Here is a 27,773-nt window from a genome sequence, read left to right as displayed (position 1 = left end):
TAAAAATGGCTCAAAGAAGAAGCAAAAATGGGCAAAAAATAGGAAACTAGTGGTATGTGATGGCAAAAGGTAGCTTAAATGGGTGAAAAAAGGAAAAAATGGGAAAAAATGGCAAAAAGAAAATGGAAAAATGGAAGAATAAATAAACAAGTGTTTTTTAATGGCAAAAGGGAGCTTTAATGAGCAAAAAGTGGCAAAAAAAGTGTAAGAAAAGGCAAAAGTTGGAAAAAAGTGGCAAAAAATAGGGAAAAGTGGCTAATAGAAGTGGATAATTGGCAAAAAAAATATGAAAAAAAGTGGAATTTAGTGACAAAACGTAGCTTAAATGGATGGAAAGGGCAAAAATGGGATAAAAAGTAACAAAAAGAAGATACAAAAATGGGGAAATACGGAAAAAACTGGTTTTTAGTGGCAAAAAGGTAGCTCTAATGGGTGGAAAGTAGCAAAAAAAATGTGAGAAAAGGCAAAAAATGTAAAAAAGTGGCAAAAATTGGGAAAAAGTGCCAAAAATAAGTGGAAAAATGGCAAAAGAATATGAAAAAAGTTGTATTTAGTGACAAAGTGTAGCTTAAATGGGTGAAAAGTGGCAAAATGGTAAAAAGGGGCAAAAAGGTTTCCTTTTTTAAGGTTTTCTGGGCGAATAATATTCAAGATGAAGACAGAAAATAGCCAAAAATAATCACAAAAGAGCCACACATAATCACAAAAGAGCCACACTAGGCTCTAGAGCCACACGTTGAATATCACTGGTCTAAACCAAAAGCAAAGATCCACAGGTGGCCAGTGGAAGTCATGAGGAAATTTCATTTAATATTATTTTTATACAGTTACACAGTAAAGCAACAATTTAAAAAAATGTATGTCCATCACTTAAAACTTTAAAAAATATAACATAAACTTGACTTACAGTACAAAAAAAGGTCAGGAAAAAAACAAACAAACAAAGACAAAGTAGTATGTGCACTAAAATCATATTTTTTTTTGCACAATTCTGCTAAAACATGTATCTTCAACTTGATTTTAAGCCCTCCTTAACTGCTGAACTTTAATCGAAAATGTGCATATGTACATGTTTTCCCCCATTCTCATCTGTGAACATCAAATTAATGCAGAAGTCAATGATGCCAGATTATCTATTGATGTCAAATATACCATCTGATCATTATGTGACTGTGGGGCCTCATACCAGAGTCTGCTTAGGGCCTCACTTTAGGGCTTAGGGCAAAACACTCTAGCAAATACTCGCCTTCATGTGGACAGAGCCTTTAACTGCTGAATTGTTTGCACCTGTGTTCTTAAATTAACACCTCTTTTATGCCCATATAAGGGCATAAAGAGGTGTTAAAGCGCTGTGTGCAAACACACAATCCACACAGGAGTGAGAGGAGAAGCATGATGTCAGAAATGTCCTAAATGAAATACAACCAAAAAATAATACTTTGAAATTCTTCAACAGGTCTAAAGTGGATGTAGTGCTGCTCTAAATGACACCAAAGGAGGAAGAGTTTAATTCTGTTTGAAGCAGCAGAAGTGGATCTTAAATGCTACAGACAATTTTATTGGATGAAATCAGGGGTTCAGATGGTGCATGCACCGTACTGTAATAAGAAAAGGATGTATTCCAGTTGAGATGACGCCTCTTCTCCTTAAAGGAGTAATGCACATTAAAATCTCCAGAAGATTATTCCCAAGTACCTTATAGCAGTGGTTCCCAAAGTGGGGTTTGGGACCCCCTGGGGGGATTGTGAGACACTGAGTGGGGGTCACGAGATGCCTTCCAAGACACGAAGAGTATTTTTAAATGGTTTTAAATTGTGTATATTGAACATTTCTGTAGAAATATATGCATAAATTGGTTTATGAAAAAAATGAAATCATGGTCATTTGTTTTATGCTGAAATCAAAGCAATGTTCTTTTTTAATATTTATTTTTTGGGGCTTTTTAGTGCCTTTATTTGGCAGAGAAGGACAGTGGATAGAGTTGGAAATGGGACAAGAGTGGGGAGAGACATGTGGCTAAGGGCCACAGGCCAGATTTGAACCCGGGCTGCCCATACATGGGTCACGTCTTAGACTGCTAGGCCATCTGCACGCCCCATCAAAGCAATGTTTCAAAAGTCCTGCACATGAGGATTCTTAAATGTGGCAACTATGCTGCAGCCAATCTTAGGAACAGTTGGGGTCCCTGGTCTTCATCGCCATCATTTTGGGGGTTGGCCGAAAAGTTTGTGAACCCCTGCTTCAGTAGATATCAGCATTAAAACAGCAGTTAAAAACAGAGCGATTGCCTTTGTTTAGTTGTAATTAGCCAACTTTCTCAAATCTCTTTTGAGCAGAAGGCTGGGGGGCGTGAGCTGGTGCTGTGGAGTTATAACCACAGCCAAAGGTACGCAGGGAAAGCAAAGTGGATGCCATTCTCCCTTTTGAAAGTCATTGTGCATTCAGATTAACTTAAAAGTTATTCTAATGTCGAAACATTACATATTAGTTTCTTGTTTTTTTCCCAGATTTTTCAGAAATTGGGTCGATCTCCCATGGACAGCCTGTGTTCTATCTTTATCTAAAGAAGTGGAATGATTTGGCCCTTGTCTCCTTTGATAGAGACCTGGATGATTAGAGTCTGAACTTCATGATCTCATGCCCAAGAGGGCCAAGACTGAAACAGAGCCCTGTCCTTTCACAATGCGGCTCCTGTCACCACATCTTCCTGGCACCTCCCGTGTTATCCAGAGAGAGTGACATGAGAGATCTCATTTGAGCCGTTGAGGTTTTTTTGGCCTTTCAGCGCCTGTCAGCGGGGCACCCTGCCCGAGACACTCAGAGGGAGAGCGGAGCAGAGGGCATCAGCTCGACACTCAGGGATAACATGACAGAATGCCGCAGGCGGAGAGGGATTGTGTTGTTGTCTGTCATCTTAATGAGATGTTGGCTTTTGCTCCCTGTTTGACATAACCAGCACACAAAAGGTTACTGCGGTTTGAGAGTCTGCAGAGACAATTCAGGAGGAATGTAAGCTGACGTACAATCTGTAGTTTTAACCTTTTGGTCAAAATGCCACAGCGGGGATTTGTCTCTCATTTGTAACATCATAGGTGCTCCTTTTAGGGTTCTCAGTTTTGAGTACAGATCCTTCCCTCCTCCTGTCGTCCATCAAGGGCCCGATCACAGATATCCCCCCCTCCGATGAGGTTCTGCTCCTCACGCTGTGCGTCCCGTCTCTGGTCATGGTGGGCTTACCTAAAACACTCTTTAACTGCGCCCAGAAGAACGCCTGCTGGTTGGCCTGCTGGGGCCACTCCAGGTACGTCTTGGTGCTCAGCATCTTCTTCAGCTTGCAGTATTTACTGGGCAGGGAGTTTGGATCGATGGGCTCTTTTACCACCAGGATGACATCACTAAAGGTCTTCCCCATGGCCCTCTGCTGGGCGAAGTACAGCTCATAGTTGCACCACTCGCTGTTGACAAAATGCCGAGAGAGGACAAAGATAACCTGGGGAAAGAAGGATGAAATAAACAGGAAGCAGATTAAAATCATACTCTTGGACTTTCTTTCACCTAGACAGGGATGTCCAAACTATGGCTCGGGGGCCAAATGCAGCCAACTTTTATTTGGCCCGCATTAGATTTTTGATATTAAATGAAATATAGCCCACATTTGAACATAAAGCATTTTGCCTGTCTCTATAATACTTCTTACTTTCAGCAGGAGGTGCTGCCATGCTACTTCTGTAAACAAACATTTTGACAAGAAGAATTTATCAATGTTTTAAAATTTGGGATTAAACTAAGACGACACTTGAATGATAAACATATTAACAACCAAAACTAGATAAGCACTCAGGGAGCACAAACCACCACCATTAGCCCTATCTCCCAATAGTTAAGAATCTTTTAAAAACATTCCTAGATCCAGACAGTGATCCGGATCACTCCCAAAACCTAATCCGCCAATTACTCCCTCCCCGGTGGGGTGGAAACATGGTGAGGCAAAGCATTGGCTTCGCTACGGGTAGACTGGTATGGTGGAAGCATTGCCTGCCGGTGCCAACAGATGCACTGACAGTCTCACCCATGGGCTCACCGGACAACTGGAAGTCATGGCAGAGGGTGAATATTCCTCTATTCCTCCCAGCATTGTGAGTATTCACACTATAATTCGCTGTCTTTCTCTCTGTTACGCTTTGACTCATCTCCTTGAACGAGTGTGCATCTTTCAAACTCTATAAACTCTAAAGCTTTGAATACAAACACACCCACAAATGCTGCTGGGATTGAAGTTACTCATGTCCACCATCTCCTGGTGTAAAGTGATAACAGCGCAGACCTCCGCCATTAGCCCTATCTCCCAATAGTAGAGAATCCGTTAAAAAATTCCTGGATCCAGACGGTGATCCAGATCAGTCCCAAAATCTAATTAGTTCTTCCTTATGCCATTTCTGACATTTCCTGAAAATTTTCTGAAAATCCGTCCATGACTTTTTGAGTTATGTTGCTAACAAACCCATCTGATCACATTACCTCCTTGGTGGAGGTTATAATTTGATATCTTGATTTATAACAAGGGTCTCAAACTCATTTTGGGTAGGGGGCCGGATTTGCTCCAACGAGATGTCCTGTGGGCTGGAGAAATTTTTAGCAATATCAATACAACCAACGACTGATATACAGGCTGCTGTAATGTTTATAAAGAGAAATGATCCAATATTAGATGCAGGTACCAATTAATGAATGCTGCATGTTTGCACACTAAAGGGTTAATTAGCTACTTTAGAAGGAGAATTTACCTGCAAGTAATCTAAACTGGTCAGGCAAAAATCTGCTGTCCTTGTAACATATGACAATTTTTACAGAGTTTAACATTTTTAGAATCCACTGATGATGAATTTCATCATCATGAAATTCATTGCACTATTATAGATATAGTTATAGTAGTTTATACAGCTGCAGTTCCTCACCTGCTGAGTTAAACCTTGACTTTAAACACATGTATGAGCCCTACAGTCGTTCTTCTTCACGTCCACTCTATCTGAACCCCTCTGGCATCCCTGCACACATGATGAACTGGGGAATCTCCGTGGGTTTTGGATGCATTTTAGCGCTACATCAAGACTAAACATGCCAACCTCTCATGTCATAGGAAAGCCTGTGCACAGATTGATTAAATGTTCAGTTATAAAGTATTGTTTTTACTGTTGTGGGAAGAATTTTTACTATTTGGATAAGACCTGTAGTTAAATACGCCACAGGATTTATAAACAAAGTCTGTTTAAACTTAAGTGATCAAGACCACAATTTCACTTCTTGTTGACATAAAATTAAATCTTGTGTAAATAAAATTATTTGATATTTCTTTGGCATTACATTTTATAATAATGAAGGATTAAATCAGTCGAAAGATTGAACTTAAAGCAAGCAAACACCAAAGCAAGATATGATGTCTGTGTTTGTGGCTGATGGACAATTACGCAGGGAAAACATTTGTCATCCTGAGTGCAGCTGTTTTAATCCCACTCAGGAGAAGTTTGGTTTGCTAGGCAAAAACCTCTGGATGCCTTCATAGACTTATTTAATCTCCTATCCATATCTCTGACCCCTCCTGTCACATCAGTGAGCTGTGATCGCAGTTTCCCACGTCTGCGTTGTTTAAAGAATGAGTTGAGAAACAGCAGTGGAGACTCTCAGACCAGCAACCTGGTACTGCTGGTACTAAACTCAGACAGAACCCGAGCCCTGCACCAAGCAAAACTCATTGATGCCTTTGCCCTCAGCCATAAGAACCAGAAGATAGTTTTATTATGAAGACATCAAACTAGCATGTTTTTTCAGCTGCAGTGTGTTAATCAAATGCATTTGTGGATTAAGGCACCTATTTTGAATTCTTGTTCTTATCTCTTAATGCTTATTCATATTATGGATATAATATGAATTGAGTCTTTTGCTGGCTTCAAAGCTGCAGTGTTGTTAACCGCTAGCAGAAACTGGTGGATTTTTGTGACTGATGCTGGAGTGTGCATGCGTAAAAGGCGCGGACCACACTAACACTACACTTTGATGTCAAGTGGGGGGCCACAAAATATCTTCTTGTGGGCCAATTGCGGCCAGCGGGCTGTGAGTTTGAGACCCATGGTCTATGTAAATAGATTTCCCTATTCAAATCCTCCACTGACATTTCAGAGAACCATTTAACCATTTTTTAAACCCTGGAACCAAGCTGAACAATACTGGAATAAACTAACATTGCAATACTTTATTTACGCAGTAAACATTACAAACTATACCTGATAAACCCAAAGGAGGAGGAAAATTGGAGATAGAAAACGGAGACTGACACATGTCTCCATAAACTTAACAAATAAACATGTTGCAAAAAATTGCATCTTGGTCAGTCTTTAGTTTTAAGATGCAATACTCTGCCTGGAAGGATGTGTCATATGAGAGACTCTTCAGAGAAAAACCACCAGTCAGAGAGGGTGGAAGCCTGGTTTGGGAATTTTTCCAACTTCCGTTGGACCTGAGTCATCGGCTAAACTAACACCAAGTTCTTCAAAAGCTCTCTGCTGTACTAGCTGGCAGGTTTCACAACCAGTATTACCTCTCAAAGAGCACGGTGGATGTTTCTGCAAGAGGAAATTATTTGTGCAAGTGTAAACAAAGTCAAAGTGAAACTTAATCCTGGCATGGACAAGTCTATTACCTTCCGACTGTTTTCAATGTTGTCGATGATGTTATCAATGATCCACCTTCCTGGCATGAAGTCCCTCTCATGAATACAAAGACGATAAGGGTTCCTGTTACTCTCCAAACAGGGTAAGAGCTGATCCCTCACCCAGTCTGCATCAGAGTGGCTGTAGGATATGAAAGCGTGGTATGTAAAACTTTCCGGTTCCCCTGCTGCCTTTTCTTTGTGAGCTCTGTATTTGGCCCTGATTATCTGAAATGTTGCTTTGGTGTACCACGGTAGGTCGAAGATGTAGCATATCAGCATCAGTATGAAGATCACCAGAGCGGTGGTTGCAACACAGATGATGATAACGAGTCTGATATCACACGCCAGTTGACCTGGTAAGTATTTGGATATGAATGTGTTCAGGAAGGCCTCCGGGTGGTAACACTTATAGTCCTTGGGCCAGTCTGTGAGGTTGATCTTTCCTTTGGAGTTTGTGTCCTGGACGAAAGCGTGGAGCTCACATGTGCAGTGGTACGGATTGTTTCCCGCCCTTAGACTAGACAGCTGAGGCATGTCTTGAAAGGATTCTTTGCTGATGAGACCAAATGAATTCCCATCCAAAGCAAGCATCTGCAGTGACTGACTCTCCCACTTGGAGGGGATGAACTTGATTTTATTCCCACTAAGCCTGAGCTCTTTCAAGCTGGTTGCTTTTTCAAAATAGGTCATGTCCAGCTGGTCCAGTTCACAGTGGGACAGGTCTAAGTAGTGCACTGTAGTGGGCAGACAGTGGAGGGATTCACTGTCAAACTGGTTGTGGTGAGCGATGAGCCGAGTGATGCTTTTCTGCCAAACACAGTTCTGACTTTGTTCAGCAGCTCCCAGTTTGTTGTTGCTAACGTCCAACTCCTGCAGCTGCTGGAACTCCCTGGTCAGTGATGACAGATCTGTTAAGCTGGTCAGTTCATTGGTGCTCAGGTTGAAGGAACGAAGGTTCGGCATGGTGCCCTTGTAGTGGCATCTCTTATTAAAGAGGTAACCATCCTGTAGTCGATTGCTGAAGACATTCAGAGACTGGACATTCACCATCTCAACCCAGGCGTCACACGGCACTGAGTTAAAGTAGACGTCCTGAATGGACAGGTACTTGATGTTGTTGAACCAGGTGAAGCGCCAGTCGAACCGCAGCACATCCGGGTTGCTAATGTACCTACAAGAAAAAGAGGTTGATCTTTAATGCTAGCACATGCAACATTTAAACTGTGATATCACACAAATTAAACAAATCCTCACCCAACATCCATGAGACAACCGACTGGTATTGTGGCAACCTTTAACTGTGTACTGGTTTCATCCCAGTGTTTTAACCTTTTTCATACCATGGTCCTGGTGAATACTCCCTTCTAATTGGCTCTGGTAATAACTTCACTAGCAGTCAAAAAATCAGTACACTGTTCCAAATGAATGCGCAGCAGTCGTTAGCCGTCACTCTGTTAGGAGTAACTATAGCAACCTGAGACAGTCATATTTTCTGAGCAGGGAGTACAGCGCTGCCAGCCTAAGGAGCCTGCTGACCGGCATCAACCGTCACTTAACTGACATAAAAAAAAATGACAGAGTCCAGGTTTAAGACCAGCAATGTACGACGGTCCTATCTTCTATATCAGACATACGTCTTGTTTACAGGCTCACCTTAAAGGGATACTTCAACATTTTGGCAAATGTGCCCATTGCCATAATCCCTATAGTCTTACTAATAGGTTCATTACCTTTAGTTGACAGTGCAAGCTATTTTTAGATCAGCGCTGCTGAGTTAGGAATTGCTCTGCCAACGCAATTGAGTCTTATGGTATCTCGGCTTTCCCTCATCAAACTCACAATCCAACAACTCCAAAATGCTCTTGCGGACAAATTTTGACCTGCACATTTACGACGTTGAGAAATGAAATATTAGACATCTGTCGGCAGACAAAAAGGTTTATTCTTGCGAGGTCAGTCAACACATACAGCGGTCAGTATGCAGCAAAAGACAGAGAGGGAGAGAGAGGGAGAGAGAGAGCGTGCAAGACCAAAGAGCCAGAGACAGAAGAAAGCCCTCAGCATGGGGAGACTAGCACCTTTATCCTTGAGCAACGCCCCCTCCCCAAGGTATGCTTCACACCCCTCTGTCTGGGCAGAATCCACACCAGCACAGGGCTTTGTTTCCAGGCGGTCTGGACATCACAATTTAAAAGACAAAAGGACCCTTTGATTCAGTCATGGGCTCCAGGTTTAACACTTTGTCAGGAAACTGGCAGAGTCACCTTTAGTTGCTTTGTATTTACACACGCAGTAAAGTCGGCACCTTTCTAGCCCTGTCGTTTCCCCATGTCTGTGAGAGGATAGGCTCCATAGAAAGAGAACAGTGGGGGGTGTTGGGGGAACACACAGTGGGGAGGAGTTTGGGGTGTTGAGGCAACGAAACCAGAGTTACATTACATGATGAGTTTGATGAGGGAAAGCCAGAATACCATAAGACTCCCTCGTGTTGGCAGAGCAGCTCCTATCTCAGCAGCGCCAATCTAAAAATAGCTTGCACCAACAACTAAAGGTAACGAACCAATTAGTAAGACTATAGGGACTATGGCAATGGGCGAATTAACTTACAGGTTTATAGTCTGATCACAGATGACTCAGTCTCACTCGTCTTAATGTCTTTTCATTGATAAATTCATTCAGAAAGTGCGCTGAGCGGACTAGTTTTTTGTTCCGTTTTGCCCTCGTATCTATGGCCCTTCCTATTTACTGGAGTACTGAATAACAATTTTTCCATTTCAATTTCATGTTTAACACCTTTGGAACTAATAAATTTACTTTACTCAGATTGTGAGCCTTAAAACTTATCTTTTTAACTTTTTAAATGTCAAAATCATTTATCATCAGTGCTAAGTTTTTTTTTTTTTCATATCTTATTACCAGTGAAAGAAGGTTGACAGTTTATGATTTAAAAGCTGATCCTGTCAGGCCATCAAGTAAGTCCTGAATCCCGAATCCGGCCCCTGCTGTGATTGAGTTTGACACCCCTGGTCTAAAGCCTGAACAACATTTGTGTATGGTCCGTACCTTATTTTGCCCCATTCCCCGTTATTATCCCCTCATTTCCCCTTATCCCTTATTCATAACCCTTTTATCCCACTCCTTTTCCCCTCATGAGAAGAAAGCGTCGAATTTTACAGTGCATTTCATGTTGACACCTCATTACCTGAGTGAAAACACTCACCAAAGATCCAGATGATCCAGTGCCAGATCTGTGATACTGGAGCTTCCTCCAGTATCGATAAATGTGGGAGAACGGGCGAAGTCGATGTACTGAAGTCTCAGATTTTTGATTTTATCAACCTGAAGGTTCATCAGCGCCATCCTGAGGAGATTCTCGTTGAATTTCCCTCTATGGAAGATGAGCCGATGGGCTTTGACGTCTTTTAAACCCTGAAAAATGTCGTCATCCCCAAGGTAGTACATGAACTCAAAGAGGTTTCTGAACTGGAGGTCACTGAAGGTCTTGTTGGCAATGTCTCGCAGCATGTGATGGAGAGCGCCTGGCCGCTGATCTATGGCCATGTCAAAGCCCATCTGCAGCGTCTGGACGACTTCTAAGCTTCCGGGCTCGTAGTAACTTAGATTAGAGGAGCATTTGATCTGAAAGCCATATAAGCGGATGTTTTTCAGGGGCTGGAAGTCTGCTTTCCTGAGACCCATCACCAACGGGCCGCCCAAAGACAGAACTTTGAGATTGATGAGTTTGGTGAAGCTCTCGTCCAGAGTGGCGTGTTTATATAGGTTATTTGACATCCAGAGCTCCCGCAGATTCAGAAGTGGAGTCAGCGCCGTGGCAGGAATTTCCTGGAGGGAGTTATTAAAGATGTTAAGATACTCCAGTAGTTTGTTGTTTTTAAAGGCGTCACTGTCGATGTGTGAAATGTTATTGAAGCTCAGCCGAAGTGTGCGAAGCCGAGGGAGGCAGCTGAAGTCGTCGGCGTGAACAGCTTGAAGTTTATTGGAGGAGAGATCTATCTGTTCCAGCGTGGATGGAAACTGTCTCCACGGGACGCTGTCCAGCTGTCGGCCCAGACAGTCTGCGGAGCGGCCGGAGTTGTAGATGCGACAGGGTCCCTCCACAGCTGTGCTGTTGGGGGGTGAGGAGGGGGTCGGGGATGTGAGAGCTCCAGAAAGGAGGGCAGTGAGATAGATCCACTTCCAAATCATCCTGGCAAACTTTAAAGAGAGAGAAAAGGAAAGATTAAAAACCTTTTTATTATATAGCACTTCTACAAAGCTGCAGATAGACTGAAACACATCACAGTTCATCATCTGTACCACTATTCCTGTTCAGGGTCAGGGGGGTGGAGCTGACCCCTGGTGTCATTAGGGATAAAGAGGGGTACATCCTGGAGTGGTCACCTGTCAATCACAGGGCTGATATGTAAAGACATCCACACTCTCATAACTACGGGCAATCTAGTCACTAATCAGCCTAATGAGCCTGCTGATTATTTAAGAAATCAATATTTTGTGTTAAAAGCTTATATGTTTTAGAAATGAAAAACAACAACAACAAAAAAAAAACCCACAAAGAATGAAAGATTTTTTTTATAGACTGCTTGCAAATTGGACTTCCATATAGGTCATCACTGCTTTACATATTTTAATGACCAAATAACTGTGAGATTTGAGAAACTGTGAGATTTCAAAGAATTTTAACATTGAAAAGAAATGATTCATATTTTTTCATTTTTTGCATTAGTTTTCAACACACATAAAATCTGAATATAAATATCAATTAATTGTGATTATGGGGAATTTAACCTTTGAAATACCAGTGATAGTACAGAACTGCTTATGTTATTAATATAAAAAGCAACATTTTGAAAAGACTACTTGCAAATTTGATTATGAACCTTTTCAATGCAGGTTTAAATGCTTTAACTACTTCTTAACTACTACAGAAACCCACAAACAAGAAATATTTTTGCATTGATATTTAATAAACATTTGACCTGAATGAAAATACTGAAAAGTGGTTAATTTTCAGTAATTTAACCTTTTAAATATCTGTGATATCAAAACACCACTTACGTTATACATATATTTAAAAAAACAATATTGTAAAATGTCATATTTTTTACAGACTACTTGCAAATCTACATAAGCTCTGTTCATAAATTTTAAATATTGGTCCTTTTTTGGGGGGATTTAATCTTAAATGCCTCTATAATTGCCCAAACTCCTATGTTTTCAGCAGAAAACAACAAGAAAATTGATTTATACCACATGCAAATTAAATTTCCATGTAGAGGTTGTCACAGCCTTGAATGTTTCAGTTATGAGCAACAACTTTGATTCATACATATTTTTCTAAACTGTAGGATTTTCAAGAATTGTTTCACGGAGCCCTTTGTGACCAAAAATGGATGCTGTATGTAAAATGCATTAAAAATGCTAAAAAATGTAGTGATTTTTAACTTTTTTTGCATTAATTTATTCAACATACGACCTGATTATAACTGTAAACTACTGATACATTTTGGGAAACAAATATTCCCAAGTGCACTCAAGCAAAATTAAAACAACAACAACAACTTTGGATCCCTGTTTTTGTTTTTTTTTTTTGTTTTTTTTTTTGCATTAGTTTTAATCAACATAAAACCACGCTGCTGAATTTTTAGAACTTTAAGCCCATGACTGAAGACAGTAAAAGATGCATGAATATAGGTAACTGCAAATCTTCAGCTTCTATATTAATTATTTTATAATGCATCATAAATGATGGGTTAAATTTTTACTGATGACTCACTTATTTAGAAGTGTGCAGTTATTATAAAGTGTTTCCCTTACATGTTTAAAATCCAACATTAAAACTGCTGATGATCAACCATTTCCATATAAATACTTTTGTCTTTATAGTCACTTTAAATCAGTGATACTCAACACTTTGTGGCTCTTATCTATTAATTTGAAACATTATCCCCCTAGAAAACCTTAAAAAAGGGAAACTTTGACCTCAGAAACTATCCATTACAAGTCACATTAGTTAGTTTGCTCCCCACACTTATACAGTTGGCTTTTATTGTCAACTTTTAAATTTGTCTGTATATTTACCTTGCCCTTATTTGCAATTTTTTTTTGCCAATTGTAATCATTTTTTACTGCTTTTAGCCCACTTTTATAACTTCTTTTTGCCACCTTTTGCCCATTTAACCTGTCTTCTGCCATTAAATTCCACTTTTTCCCAAAATTTTGCCACTCTTTGCTGCCTTTTGCCCTTTTTGTCACTTTCTGCTCATTTTTTGTCATGTTTTTACCACTTTTTGACAATTTTTCCCACCTGTAGCTCTTTCCTTGTCACTTCTCACCCAAATTTTGCCACTTTCTGTCCTTTTTTGCCACTTTTTCTCCCTGATTTTTGCCCCTTTTCACCTGCTTTTGCTGCTTTTTGACCGTTTTTGCCCCCTTTAACTTAGTTTAATTGCCACTCTGATCCTATTTTGCCTCTTTCACCACTTAGTTTGTGGCTCTTGCAAAGGCATTTTTCAACATTTGGCTCTTAGGTTGAGCAGGGTTGAGTAACACTGCTTTAAATCAACCCTTACCCTCTGTTAGATTCCCCTGAAGAGTTTGGAATAAGAGCGCTGAACAAAACAGCCAGTTATCTTAAATACTAACATCTTATTCTATAAACATTCAGCTGCTATATGAAGCATCAAAAGACAACAAGGAGATGAAAATGAGGCTGCCTGATGTAATGGAGCACTCTCATATCAACTCTCTATTGTTTCCTATTAAATTATAGCCGCATGTTTGCAGAGCATGAATTTCCTCCTGCAGGCTAACTAAACACACAACAGACACCAGACCACACACTCCTCTTTAAAGTCCTCATGTGCTCTCAGGCAGAAAATCTGCAGTGAAAAAGACATTTGCCTCCGCCATAGCAAACATTTCACTGGTCCCTCTTCACACAGCAGCACTCAGAGCATTATCCACTACACAGTACTTACCCTCTTAAGACTGCTTCCCTGCTTAAGGCTGGCTCTTTCATTCCCCCTCTCCTAAACCTTTATTTATACTGCTGCTCCATGCTGTTTGGGCCCTCACGTGGAGGAGCCTCCGAGCTTTATGGACCCCGTTAAACAAACAGTGATCATTTTATCTCATCCACTGATGACGTGTCTAGGACAAACATTTATGTCTGTGCTGATATGGGTCATGTATTGTTTCTGTTTGTTATAGGTAATCTGTGGGACGACTAGAATAAACTGAACAGGGGATCAATAAAATTAGATTTCTATAAGGAACAGGAACACCTAACCTGAGTTGATGACTCCCAAAGGCTGAAGACAAACCGGTGGTGTTGTTTGTAATGAGATGATCAAACCCAAACAGATTTTTAGTCCTGTAGTTAAATATCTGCAACACGTGAGGCACAAGGAATCAGCTGGTCTGCGTGTTTAGTGCTCTCCCAACAGGTGTTTGATTTGATTGCATTTGATATTTTGGCTGATAGGTCAGATCACAGTCGTCTTCTTTTATAATAAAATGCCAGCCTGTGTTTGCAGTGCCGTCGCCGTCTTCCTCCCTTCACATACAAACATCGTCTGAGCGGGAAAGCAGCAGCTGTGATGCTGTTTCACCAGAACCCAGAAAACACTCCTCGGCCATCTCGTCCCGTCAGCAGCAGACAGCTGTTACTGGAAATTGACGGCAGATTAAATGGACATCAATAATATTGACTCAGTGGAAGTCTTTGTGTGAGAGGCAGCGCTGTAAAATGATAGGGTGAAGTCTCCTGGTAATAACAAAAGCTCTGGGAATCAATAACACGCTGTCCCAGACATATTAAAGGTTTGAAGAAATATGTTGGCAGTTTTTTAACCCATTCATACCCACATTTCCTCAAGGTTTTAATGCTAAATGAGTCTGCTGTTACCACAGATGGAGGACTCAGTGAGGGCAACTAGCCCCCTGCCTTGATAGTCGAAAAACACGAAAAAAATTTCCCTTTGGATGCCCCTATGGTACATGAGATATAACAAAGTGCATTACAGAGGACAACCCTTGAAAAAGGGCTCTTTTGGATGCAGTAACAAAGGAAAAAAGTGATAAAGTGCCTCTAGGGCAGAGGTTCTCAACCTTTTCAGCTGGTGACCCCCAAAATAAAGGTGCCAGAGACCGGGGACCCCCACGGTACCTAAAGGTGGTTGAACACAGCCATGTACAAGAATAGTCATGTGTAGACAAGGCTGTCCATACGGAGGGGTAAAGGGGAGGGCTTTCTGGGGCCCAGCTATAAAGTCAGCAAAATGATAGTCCATTGTTATATAAATCTGTTATAACCAGATTTATTTTTTACCTGAAAAATAGCCACTGTTATCAAGGCTAAAATTGTGGGTGTTTTTTTTTTTGTTTGTTTTTTTGTTTTTTGTTTTTGTTTTTTAAATTGTTGCCGTAGTATATAGTCATCTTAAATATGTAAATCCTTTTTTTAAACCAGAAATAAAATGGGTTAAAAATTACCAAAAAATGGTGAAAAGGTGGTGAAAGGTTATTTTAAAAACCATAGACATGGCTTAAAAGTGGAAAAAATTTGATAAAAGTAGCAAAAAAAAAATAGGGAAAATTTGACATAAAATGATTAGATGGCAAAAACAGGCATTAAAAAGCGGTAGAAGAGGTTCAAAGGGTCAACAATGGCTTAGAAGTGGCAGGAATGGCGGAAAACGTGGTGAAATGGGATTAAAAAGTGGGAAAAATTAGTTTAAACTGGCATGACAACTAGTGAAATGTGGTTAAATTGGCAATAATAAGCATAAAGTGTGGGGAAAAGGGTTTTCCAAGGAAAAATGGTTGGGAAACACTGCTCTACAGTGTCCTTCCAGCAAACAAAACTGGGTGAAGTCCCCTCTGGCATGCACTTGGTAAAATGCCCTAACAGTTCACAAAACACGATAAATTTCCCTCTAATTGCCTTCCAGTGGACAACATTTGATAAAGTGGCCTCTGGACAAAATGTGTCAAAGTGCACTCCAAGGTGCTCTACTCGTGGACAAAATGTGATGAAGTGGCTTCTAAGATGCCCTTACACTTGGTAAAACATAATTGAGTGCCCAAAGGTGCACGGACAGTTGACAAAACCTAAAGTGCCCTCTAAGTCACAACTTAGGAAAGTTGCCTGTAGTGTGTCTACCAGTGGACCAGATTTGAAATAGTGCCCTTTAGAGTGCAGTTCCAATGGTTAAGAACCCTGTAGTGGCCCTTATAGTGGACAAAATGTGATAAAGTGGCCTCTAGTGTGCCCTTACACTCAGTAAGACATAATAAAGTGCCCGAAGGTGCCCCAACAGTTCTCAAAACCTTGTAAAGTGTCCTCTAAGGGACCTTCTAGAGGACATCTTGATTAAATTCCCATCTAGGGTGGCTGACCAGCATACAGACTTGGTAAAGTCCCCTCTTGCAGTGGACAATACATTATAAAGTGCCCTGTAGTGTGCCTACCAAAACTCAATAAAGTGTCCTTGAGGGCCCTACCAGTAGACAAAATTTGATAATGTAGCCTCTAGGCTTGTCTACTGCTGGCCCAAAAAGTGGTAAAGTGCCCTGCACCCCTAAGTGGACAAAATGTAATAAAATGGCCTCTAGGGTGCCCAAGCAATGGACAAAACATAACAAGTGCTATGTCGTATGCCTCCCAGAAGACAAAACTAGATAAAGTGCATGAGGAAAAAAGTGATAAAGTACACTTTAGTGTTCCCTTACACATAGTGAAACAGTGTGAAGTGCCCTCCAGGGTGCCCCAATAGTGTCAAATTTGGTGAACTGACCCGTAGTGTGACTCCAAGTGGATAAAACTTAATAAAGAGTCCTCTAGGGCACCCTACCAGTAGACAAAATTTGATAAAGTGCCTGCTATTTTGCCTTCCAGTGGACAGAATTTGATAAAGTGGCCTCTAAGATTATCTACCAATGGCCAAAATTGGTAAAGTGCACTCTTAGGTGCCCTACAAGTGGGCAAAATGTGATGAAATGGCCACTTGGTGCCTTACTGATGGAAAAAAACATGATGTGTTCCATGTAGCATGCCACCCAATGGACAAAATTTGATAAAATTTTGATAAAGTTTCTTTAGGATGCAGTGCATGGGGACAAAAGTGATAAAGTGCCTTCTAGAGTTCCTTTACACATAATAAAAAGGCCCCAAAAGTGGACAAAACTTGATTAACTGACCTGTAGTGTTCCTCCACTCGGACACAACTTGTTAACGGTGTTCTCTAGGGCAGGGGTTCTCAACCTTTTCAGCCCACGACCCCCAAAATCAAGGTGCCAGAGACCGGGGACCCCCCTGTACCTGAAGGTGGCTGAACACAGCAATGCACATTCAGAAACAGTCACGTGCAGACAAGGCTGCCCATAAGGGGGGAAAAATGGGAGAGCTTTCTAGGGTCCAGCCAAACTGGAGGCAGGCAAAATCATGGTCTACTGTAAAGTTAAGCTGTGGTGTTTTATATTTAACCTGAATAATAACCACTCTTATCAAAGAAACAAATTTCCATTCTTTTGTGTAGTAAGTAGCCATTTTAAAAATGTAAAAAAATAGCTTGAAATTTTCCTCCTGGCTGATCTGGTGCTGAGTGACGTATGTAGAGAGCTCAACAATTACTGCCAATTATTCCCTAGTATCAACTGACAGCCAAGATTGTTACTCTGGGATTGTGGGAAATGTAGTGCTTTTGCCCAACACAGCAGATAAACCCTGTTTTCTTGAAATATCGTTTCATTCTGGTGTGCCTTGGGTTAAAAAAAAGACTGGAAACCACTGTCCTAGATCATGCTTACACATCTACCCCTTACTCCACCCTAAAGGTGTCAACATTGTTCCTTTTTATTACCTTCCCATGTCCCTGGTAGCATTCAAGTACATCCAGAGCATGACGGGGATTTTGTCAATCCTCCTTCCTGCCTGATGCCCTAGGCAGCTTACTCGCCACATCTACGCCATTGTTCAGCCTCAGTTTTTGGCTCAAACAAGCCCAAACATTATTTAAGGACATTTCAAGTCTGTACTTAGTGAGGAGGAGAGATAGCAGAGGACATGGGGCACAACACAACTACCAGGCCATCAGCGCCACATGTGATACTCTAGGATTGTGGGTAATGTAGGGCTGTTGATTGAGAGTATGTATAAACTGAAGCATTCTTTATCATTTTACACTAGGGTAGCTCGACGTAAGTCTACCTTAAATGGCTATGACATTAGCATAGACGAATGATGTTGTGGCTGATTAGGGACAGTAGGAGGGAGTGGCCTGTCTTGTCCATTCTCTCTCCAAGCCCTGATCGTCTTACATTATGAAATTCCAGGTTAGATACACCTCAGCTGAAACTCTTTGGTTTGGGTCCTCTTTAAAGCAGCACAGTGACAGAATGTGTGGTCATGGTTCTGATAATCTTTCTCTAAGAAAACAAATCCATCCCCAGTGTGTGGGTCTCTTTAAGGAATCTCAATGCACATAAAACTGCAGATCCAACACCTGTTTCTTGGTTATACACTACATTCACACATCACACCCACTCTGCTGAGGCTCTGAGCTCCTAACAAAATATTCAGTCACGGATCTGGTACTGAAAAGCTGGCAACCCTACAGCTGCTGGTTAAAGCCAGTATGTGGGTGGCTCCTAAACTTTTTGTTCCAATTTGGATCCCAGTGTGGAAAAAAAGAGTTTAGAAATGTGGGAATTTCCCTTTAAGTGAAAAGTCACCTCTGTCTGGCCTGAGGTCACCTCTTACCTCCAAAGCTCTGACTAATGTGCTTTCAGTGACCATAAAACTGGTAAAAGTTTAACTATTAACCCTCTTATAGCCAGGCTGCAACCATGTTCCTGCTCTGCCAGTATCAAAGCTAGGCACACATCGGTCCTTTTGTCTCATCTCTGTTTGCAAACCATGTAGACATGACTGTGGTGATGAAATCAAAGCTGCTTCAGGCCAATTCCTGTTTTACGGGTCAGGTGAGTTCAATCACACCTTTGTGTTTTTAAGGAATCCAGATCATGACCTCCAGCTGGTTTGACATTAACCCGCCTCCTTCTTTGTAAACAGATGCATTCTGCAGAGCTGAATGAGTGAAAATCCAACAGTTGTGACTACTGTGACTTATATTACAGATTTGTAGTTTTTTTTCTTGCTATTTCTGCACCAAGGATAAAAGTTCCATATGATCTGTTGTGTGATATTGAAATAAAATGGTTCTTCTACACACAGTTCACCTTAAAGAGACATGACACCTCTTGCTATTAAAAATCTATAGCATGCTGTATTACAATTTCTATTAAATATTAACTGACTGTTGAGCTCCCGCTCACAGTTTATCACAGCATGAAGAGGAAAAAGCATGGAAGAGCTCAAAACTATTCCCCTGAAGTATACGTATGTTAATACTTGAACAGTTTTAGGAAATTCCCCCAAATTTCAAAACAAATTCCCCCAAAATGTAAATTTAAAAAATTCTTAAAAGGTCCATGAAAATGACAAAAATACCTCTAAACATACAAAAAAAATTTCATGAAATTTCCTTGAAAATTTTAAAGTGTATTTCCACCCAAATTTATATTTAAAATAAATAAATAAATAAGTAAGTAAAATATGATTATCCCAAAAGATTCAAATGAAAGTCTCCCATATTGTTTCCAGATTTCCATTAAAATGCTGGAAAATGTCCAAATAAATTTCCCCAAACCTCTTCCAAATGAATTTCCCAAATTTCAGTGAAAAAAACAAAAGCAAATTCTCCCAGAAATTTACAGCAAAACTTTTCATAATATACAAACCCCAAAATTTCCATGAAATATTTTGAAAAACTTTTTTCTTTAGCAAAAATCTCAAAATATCAAAGTTCTGTTCAATTTTTATGAAAATTCCAGAAAATTTAAAAGCAAACTTTCCCAAAATTGAAAGCAAATTACTTAAACCTCAATTTAAGATTTCTATTAAATGTCAAATGACTGTAGAGCTCCCGCTCACAATTTATCATGGTATGAAGAGGAACCGAGGGACAAGGCATGGAAAAGGTTAAAAATATTCCCTTTAAGAATATGTTTATCCTTGAACATTTTTAAGGAAATTCCCACAAATTTCAAAACAAATTCCCTCAAAACGTACATGAAAAATTCTCGAAAATCCATGTAAATGACAAAAATTCCTCCAAACATACAGAAAAATTCAATGAAATTTCCTTGAAAATTTTAAAGTGTATTCCCACCCAAATTCCCCAAAACACTCAAACCATATTCCCATATTTGTATGAAAATCCCAATGAAAAAATAAATGAATAAATAAATAAATAAACAAATAATTGATTAAATAAATGAATAAATAAATAAACAAATAGATGGGTGGATAGATAGATAGATCGATAGATAGATATAGATATAGATAGATAGATAGATAGATAGATAGATAGATAGATAGATAGATAGATAGATATAGATATAGATAGATAGATAGATAGATAGATATAGATATAGATAGATAGATAGATAGATAGATAGATAGATAGATAGATAGATAGATAGAGAAGTAAAATATGAATACCGGGGAAAAAAAAAAAAACACAAAACACAAACCCCCAAATTCCATGAAATGTTTTAAAAACCTTTTTTTCTTAGCAAAAACCTCAAAATATCAAAGTTCCGTTTAAATATTTTATGAAAATTCCAGAAAATTTAAAAGCAAATTTTCCCAGCATTTAACAAATTACTTAAACTTCAATGGGCATTCTGATTAAAAGTAAGAAAAATAAAAATAAAAATACTAGCAGAAAATATTACTATGTTGGAGGAAAGCCAAACGTCCTCATGTGTACATGTACGGTCTTAGGAGGTTAAAGCTATTAAAAAAACAGGAGAAAGGTGAACCTAAACAGGTACAGATCTACTATAATAATGCAAAGGAACTTGTTTTGAATTGAGAAATTGTGAACGCTCTGGAGCTGCATACCAGAGACGTTGGTGGTTGATAAATGAGCAGTTCCTGCTGTTAAAACCTTCCAGTTCTGTGGTGTAAGCAGACCTATCTTTGAAGAATGGGCAGAAATATGCTGGTAATGCTGTATACTGTTCTCTATTTCACCCCTGGGTAGGTTATCATTTGCAGTTTTGGAGAGCTGCAGTCACTACACTGATAACACGCATGTTTACAGCTTTTATGATTTCTAGGTCAATCTAAAACATGTGGCTCTTTGTGTATACAAACTAAACGTATGGCTCATTTCCAGGTCAATATTTCTCATGTGAAGTTTGACCTGCTGCCAGCGCTCTGATGGAAAAAATGACCTGGAATCTCCCCTTGTGGAAAATATTTGTTTTCTTTGCATTAACCTTCACAATCCTGTCAGATCCAGCTCAACAGGTGCTACTGCAGAGTCAACAACGGGGAATGAAAGACTCAACAATGCAAACGGAAAGGTTTGAGATTTACAGTAAGTCTTGTTGTTTCAAAGATACACTCACGTGCCTCAGAAGTGACACACAAACCTGCAATGGACCAGACCAGAGGTGTGCAATGTAGTAAAGCACTCTGTTTTGCCAAAAAAGTAGCTATATCTGCACCAATCTGCATCAGACCTTTATTTAGAGGTAAATAAACATGAGAGAACTCTGAAAAATACCAGTCTGTATACCAGGAAGTTTGAGCATGAAGGTGTTTCAATGCAGCTGCCCGCTGCACTGAATAACCACTGTCCTGTGAGCAGGCACTCCTGCTCTAAATCAGCCAGCAGGCGATAAAAGAAGCAATAATAGCTGCTATTGATTAACCTGGTATCTCTCTGATATGAATGACATCATTCAGTCAGCTCAAAGCTCCATGACTGCATCTGATATTTACCCAGCAGTCAATAGCCGGTGACAAACAGCTCCTTTGCCGGCCTCAACACGACATTTTCATCTGTTTCTTCACTCTGGTTTAATGATGCTGGCTGTTTAAATGCTGCTGATAAACAGATTCACTTCCACTCAAGCTATGAACTCTGCTCTTGGGTCACGGTCTTCCTCCTCCACGTTTCTCTGCTGATTTGTTTATGTCTTGCATCGAGTTATCTCTCAGTTCTGAATGCCTTATAAAGGCAGAAGACATGAGTTTAACTAAACAGCAGCTTTTCACAGGAACTTCTAACATTTAAAAAACACAAGTAGAGAGAATTATTAGCACCCCTCCGTTAAAGGAGGAAAAACCCACACTGGTCACTGACATAACTTCAAACTGACAGAAGTAATAATATATAAAACTTTACAGAAAGCTAAGGAGACAGTTGTCCCAGGAGATTAGAAAGAAAATGATAGACAAGCATGTTGAAGGTAAAGGCTAAGACCATCTCCAAGCAGACTGATGTTCCTGTGATAGGACATATTATTTAGAGCAGTGGTTCTCAACCCTCAGCCTGTGACCCCTAAAAATAAAGGTGCCAGAGCCTGGGGACCCCCGCTGTACCTGGAGGTGGTTAAACACAGCCATGCACATTCAAGAATAGTCATGTGCAGACAAGGCTGTCCATAAGGGGGATAAAGGGGGGAGGTTTCTGAGGCCCAGCCAAACTGGGGGCCCATGGAGGTCAACAAAATCATGGTCTAATATAAAGTCAAGCTGTGATATCTATATTTTATATTTAACCTGAAAAAATAACCACTCTTGTCAATGAAAGACATCGCTTTTTTAAAAAATCATTTGTGTAGAATATAGCCTTCTCAAATAATTTAGTAAAAAAAAAAAAAAAAGACTTAAAATGGGTTAAAAATTGAAAAAAAAGACCAAAAAAAAAAAAAAAGACCAAAAAAAAAATGACGGAAAGTGTGGTGAAATTGGATCCTAAAAGTAGCAGAAATGGGTTACAAGTTGCAAAAATTTTACAAGAATGGCAAAAAATAGCCAAAAAAAAAAAAAAAAAAGGCAAAAATGGTGGTAAAGTGGAATTAAAAATTGGCTGAAAAGGCTTTAAACTGGCAAAAATGGGTGGAAATGTGGTGAAATGGGAAGAAAAATTGATATCAACTGGCAAAATAGTGCTGAGATAAAAAATAGGCAGATATTGGCAGGAATTGGTCAAACTGGCAAAAATGGGCATATCATGTAGAGAAATCTGGTTAAAAAACAGAAAAAAGTGGTGGAAAGGGTTTAAAATGGCAAAAATGTGTTATAATTTGTCTGAAAAAGGTGAAAACTGGTTAAAATTTAGCAAAATTGGTGTAAAGTGGCAACAGTGGAATTCAAAAAATATTCTTAGTTTTTTAGGGAATCTGGAGACCCCCTCTCAGTGTCTTGTGACCCCCAAGGGGGTCTCAACCCCAAGGTTGAGAACTACTGATTTAGAGGTTCAAGGTCTACTGGACTATAACTAACCTCCCTGGATGTGGCTGCAAGAGGAAACAAACTGAGGACCGATTATATGAATGGTAGCCAAAGAGCCCAGAACAACAGCCAGAGATTAGAGGTCAACTCCAAGGTCAAGGTTCATCAGTGTCCAAATACATCATCCGTTGCTCTTTGAGCCAAAGTGGACTTAATTGAAGACAACTGAGGAAGACTCCACTGTTGAAGGCAAATCATAAAAAAGTCAGACTGGAATTTGCCAAAATGCTTTTTGACAAGCCACAAAGCTTCTGGGGGAATGTCCTCTGGACAGATGAGACGACACTGGAGCTTTTTGGGTGCCTGGGGTCCTTAACTGACATACATGAGTGTGTATTTTACACAAGTAACCACTGCATTGGCTTTTTACTAACATGTGACGGTGTCATGGCACACTTCAGAAATTATAAATGTGATACATTACTCTAGATGGCAGGTAACTTTATTTGCATTTTATTTATACAATTCAATCAAGACAGGCTATACATTTCTGTGTTTGTTTGTTATTTTGTGATTTTTATTTTCTTCTTTCTGTTTTTTTATTAAATACACCACAAGTTGCACCAACTACAGGAGCAGTTATGGTCTCCCTAAAGGAAGTTAAAAGCTGAAAACCAAAGAAGAGAGCCATGACTTTCTGAGGTTTTTGTTGTAAAATCCTCCCAGCTGTCATAGCAGAGCTGTAATTAAGAGAAACAGTCTTTAAATATGTCACAGTCACGGCTGATGTTTTGATTTGTCACAGCAGGAAATTAACAGAGACATTTATTAGTCACATGTGTTTTTCTGAATCTGTTTTTAACCCACTGACTCATGAGAGTGACAAATGGAAAATTGGACTGATATGATGCAAGAGTCTTTTCTCTTCACCGGTTTTTAACATGTCAGACAGGTTAGATGAATAACTTAACTGTGCTTCATTCCATTTCTAAACTTCAGTGTTCTTCTTGCTGTCTCATGATTTCAGATTATTACATTTACACAGAGCTGTGGTTAATGCTGTTAGTTTCCCCTCAGGCTTTTCCTGCTCTGACAAGTCAGATCATCCTCTGTGGGGAAATTATTCACACACAGAGATTTCACTTTCACTTGTTTTTGTTCAAGGAGATTTTTAAAAAATGCTTTGTCATGGTTACCTTACAAAGCGGATGGATTCACCCGTTTCCGTGTTTCTCACTGGCGAATCCATCTTGCAAGGCTCGTGTCTGAATCGTTTGGGTCCAGTTAGAAAGCGACAGGACCAATCAGCGACGAGGGGCAGTACTTTCAGGCGCAGCTGAGTCGTGATGTAAACAGTTAAGCGTGGATGCTGCTAAAGCGCCAGTTTTATCAGGACTTGACGACATTTCTTCATTTAAAGAAGAACAAAGAACAGCAGTGAGTTGTTTTCTTTTCAACAATGACAAAAGTGTGTACTGACATGTCTGTAGTCGCAATGGTTCGCGATATGCAGTTCTCTATGGAGTTTACTCCTTGGCTACATCACGTGGTTTGTTGCTCTGATTGGTCCTTAAAGATGTGACGGACTAACCTGACAGCCAGATGGATAACCTTCAATACTAAGCATCTGGGAAAGGGCAGAGGATTTGAAAGAAACTCGGAGTGTGATTGGACGAATGTTCTGTCTGTCACATCTTTACGGGCTTAACAAAACACGTGACATAGCTGCTAGAGGTGCGGTGCGGTGCTACCGAGAAATAACGCGAAACATGGTGACTATAGACGTCAGTACACGACTTTTGTCGTTTTTGAAAAGCAAACAGCTCACTGCTGTTCTTGTTCTTCTTTTAACGAAGAAATGTTGTCAAGTTCTGATAAAACTGGCGCTTTAGCAGCATCCAGGCTAATGTCTTCCACCATAATTGCACTGGCCTCTTGTTGCTACTTGCATACGTCAGGACTCTGCCGCGCCTGAAAGTACTACCCCTTGTCGCTGACTGGTCCTGTCACTTTCTAACCAGGCCCAAACGGTTCAGATGGGAGCTTTGCAAGATGGATTTGCCAGTGAAAAATAGGGAAACGGGTGCATCATCTGCTTTGCAAGGTTAGTGACAGACAGAACGTTGTTCCAGTGACCCTCTGAGTTTTTTTCAAAGGCTCTGCCCTTTCTCAAACACCGTCTATGGAAGCTTTTCCAGATGGATGTGTAAAAGAAATCCATCTGGTGTGTCAGGTTACCAGTCAGCGTCACATGAGGAGAATGAGGGGGTAGTGCAACTTTTGAGTTTTACAGTTCAATGTTAAAATGTCGTCAGTACAGTTCACGTGTTATTTTGGAGTCAGGTCAAATTGTAAAGTCAAAAATCTGTTAAAAAAGCCGCACGACACTAGTGGTACTCAAAATATGTTGCCAAGGTTGGCAGGTCTGCCTTTCTGAAGTAAAACATGCTCTCATAAACACACTTGATAAAAAGGTTATTTTGAATATAAATCAGGATAATATTGCCTCCTTTAAGGCAAAACAGGAAACACTGTTCCAAAAATATAACTAATGTCCCCAGTTCGATGCGAACAGTTTGTTCTAACTCCACCGAGGCTCCATTGTTCTCTGCAGCTGCCTGTAAATGAGTAATAAATTAATGAGAAGAATCAGGGTGGCTGCAGCCAAGAATGTGCCACATTTCTTTTAGATCAAGCTACTGCTAACCAAAGTAAGACTGAGCCAACACAAAAGTCTTTTGTTTTAATGAATGTGGAAAAACCAAGAATAACGATTAAAGCTGATTCAACCAGGCAGATAAGACTTTTATTATAAAAGCTTTTAATTATTTTCAGCCAGTTTCCTCTAAAGTTTGGCTCCTGTACTGGTGAAGGTCTTTTTATACCACCAGAGTGCGGAAGCAGCTGGCTCACTTCATAAAGGGTTATATATTCTATTTTTAACCATCCAAACCAGTGGTTTTCAATCTTTTTTTGCCCAAGGCACACCTAAGATCAAGCCAAAATTTCAAGGCACACCAAAACCACATCTATAGTAAACATGGGGTTGTACTAATTGCCATGGCAAACCTCGACTTCCTATTTGGGAGCCACTGATTTTGACTACTATGGTGTATCATGGCCAATCCAGAGATGAAAAATATACAAGAAAAATAGACTGAAAGATGAACATGGTTGCATTCTCAGAGACTTTGTCCATCAGCTACTAGAGGGAATATCACAGCAGGGGCCGAAATCTGAGCTTAGGTCTCACCTGAGGGCCTAACAGGGTCAAGATTTAACCAAAAACTGTCAACCGTGTTTTGACAGGTAATGAATTATATGGAAAATTAAACGGTGATGATAAAGGATTTTAAGATTTTCCCCCCAAAAAAGGGTCAAAAGGATTAAATATCACAGCATCAATGTTACTGTGCGTCCGTGTCAAATAAATGCTAAATAAATGAATAAATAAGTTAAAGGCTCAAAATCTCAGATAAAAAGTCAACTTTATAAGTCCTAAAGTTCAAAATACAAAACTTAAATTCAAAATAAGGTTTGCAAATATATGAGATAGAGTTAAAATCAAAAGTTTAAAAGTCAAGATAGGAGAAAATACAAAATCAAGAGCTTTAAAGGTCAAAATAGAAGATAAAATTCAAAACTGTGGTCAGAAATTTAGATAAAATTCTAGATCAGGAGTTTAAAAAGTAAAAATATGGGATTAAAAGTCAAATTTAGGAATTTAAAAGGTCAAAATATGATTTAAAATGAAAAATTGAGAAACTAAAAGGTCACAATTTGAGAGAAAAGGTCAGAATTATGAATTAAAAGGTCAAAATATGAAATAAAAAGTCAAAATCCTAAGTTTTAGTCATAATCTTGGGATGCAAAATGAAAATATGAAATGAAAACACAAATTAATTTCTTTCCCTCATTCCTGACTTTTTTTTACTCTCTACTTTGTCAGATTTTTATAAATTAACAAGGATTTTTTTAATCTTCAAGGTTAAATTTCCATATTTATACTGCAGGAAATCTGCAGACCTCATTTGGGTGAACCACTTCTGATTAAAATATGAAATGATCTTGCGGGCCAGGTAAAACTGCCCCCTGAGTTTGACACCTGTGTCATAGCCCATCATTGACAGTGTCCACCCTGCAAATGAAATTAATCCAATCCAGCAACAAAAAGAGGGAGCTGAGGCAGGCCTTCAGCCTCTTGAGAAAAGCCAAATGCACCATCTGTCTTTCAGATCAGCCACTTACCATGAATGACTCTGAAAACTCAAAATAGATGGGTTACAAGGAAACATTCAAGTATTGTGTGTGCTGGCTTGAGCCAACCAGACTATTTTGTCTTTTAAGCCAGCTGCAGACGTGTTGATTTGTGCTGTTTTAGGTTGGCATGTATGTGACTTCCAGGGCTTCTGCAGCCAGCTCTAAGCAGACACTCAAAGAACTGTGACTGCTCTGCTGCTCTGCTGCTTTGGCTTTGTTTTTAACACCCGAGGGTGCTGCTTGATGTGGACCGAAGTTAAATTGGTCAAATGAAACAGAAACTTTGGTTCCCCTTTAAGCAAGATGGAATTTCTTCAAAGTCAACTTTGTAATGTTAGACTTCAGAGCAGAGGCCCTCTGTCACGTCTGCTTTGTGGTAAACATTACCCAACAGGAAAGTTGTGAATTTTGTCCCCTGTGTTTAGGTGTTGCTACGTTATCACACATTTGTTCTGAAAATTTAGAGTGTTA

General features: G+C 39.8%; 1 protein-coding gene across 1 annotated transcript in view; it reads right to left on the bottom strand.

Annotated features, from left to right (window-relative positions):
* Nucleotides 1–871: 871 nt before the first annotated feature.
* The window catches only part of tlr18 (toll-like receptor 18), a 35,819-nt gene continuing 8,917 nt past the window's right edge, over nucleotides 872–27,773 (bottom strand). Inside the window, exons 2-4 of the mRNA XM_041793130.1 lie at nucleotides 9,927–10,921; nucleotides 6,695–7,877; nucleotides 872–3,490 (exon numbers count right to left, since the gene is read on the bottom strand). Of these exons, the coding sequence (XP_041649064.1) occupies nucleotides 3,047–3,490; nucleotides 6,695–7,877; nucleotides 9,927–10,921 (2,622 nt within the window). The 3' untranslated portion in view covers nucleotides 872–3,046. The remainder of the gene's footprint in view (nucleotides 3,491–6,694; nucleotides 7,878–9,926; nucleotides 10,922–27,773) is intronic.

The sequence above is a fragment of the Cheilinus undulatus genome, linkage group 8 (assembly GCF_018320785.1).
Source record: "Cheilinus undulatus linkage group 8, ASM1832078v1, whole genome shotgun sequence".
Taxonomy (NCBI): domain Eukaryota; kingdom Metazoa; phylum Chordata; class Actinopteri; order Labriformes; family Labridae; genus Cheilinus; species Cheilinus undulatus.
This window is presented reverse-complemented; position numbering and strand designations above follow the sequence as displayed.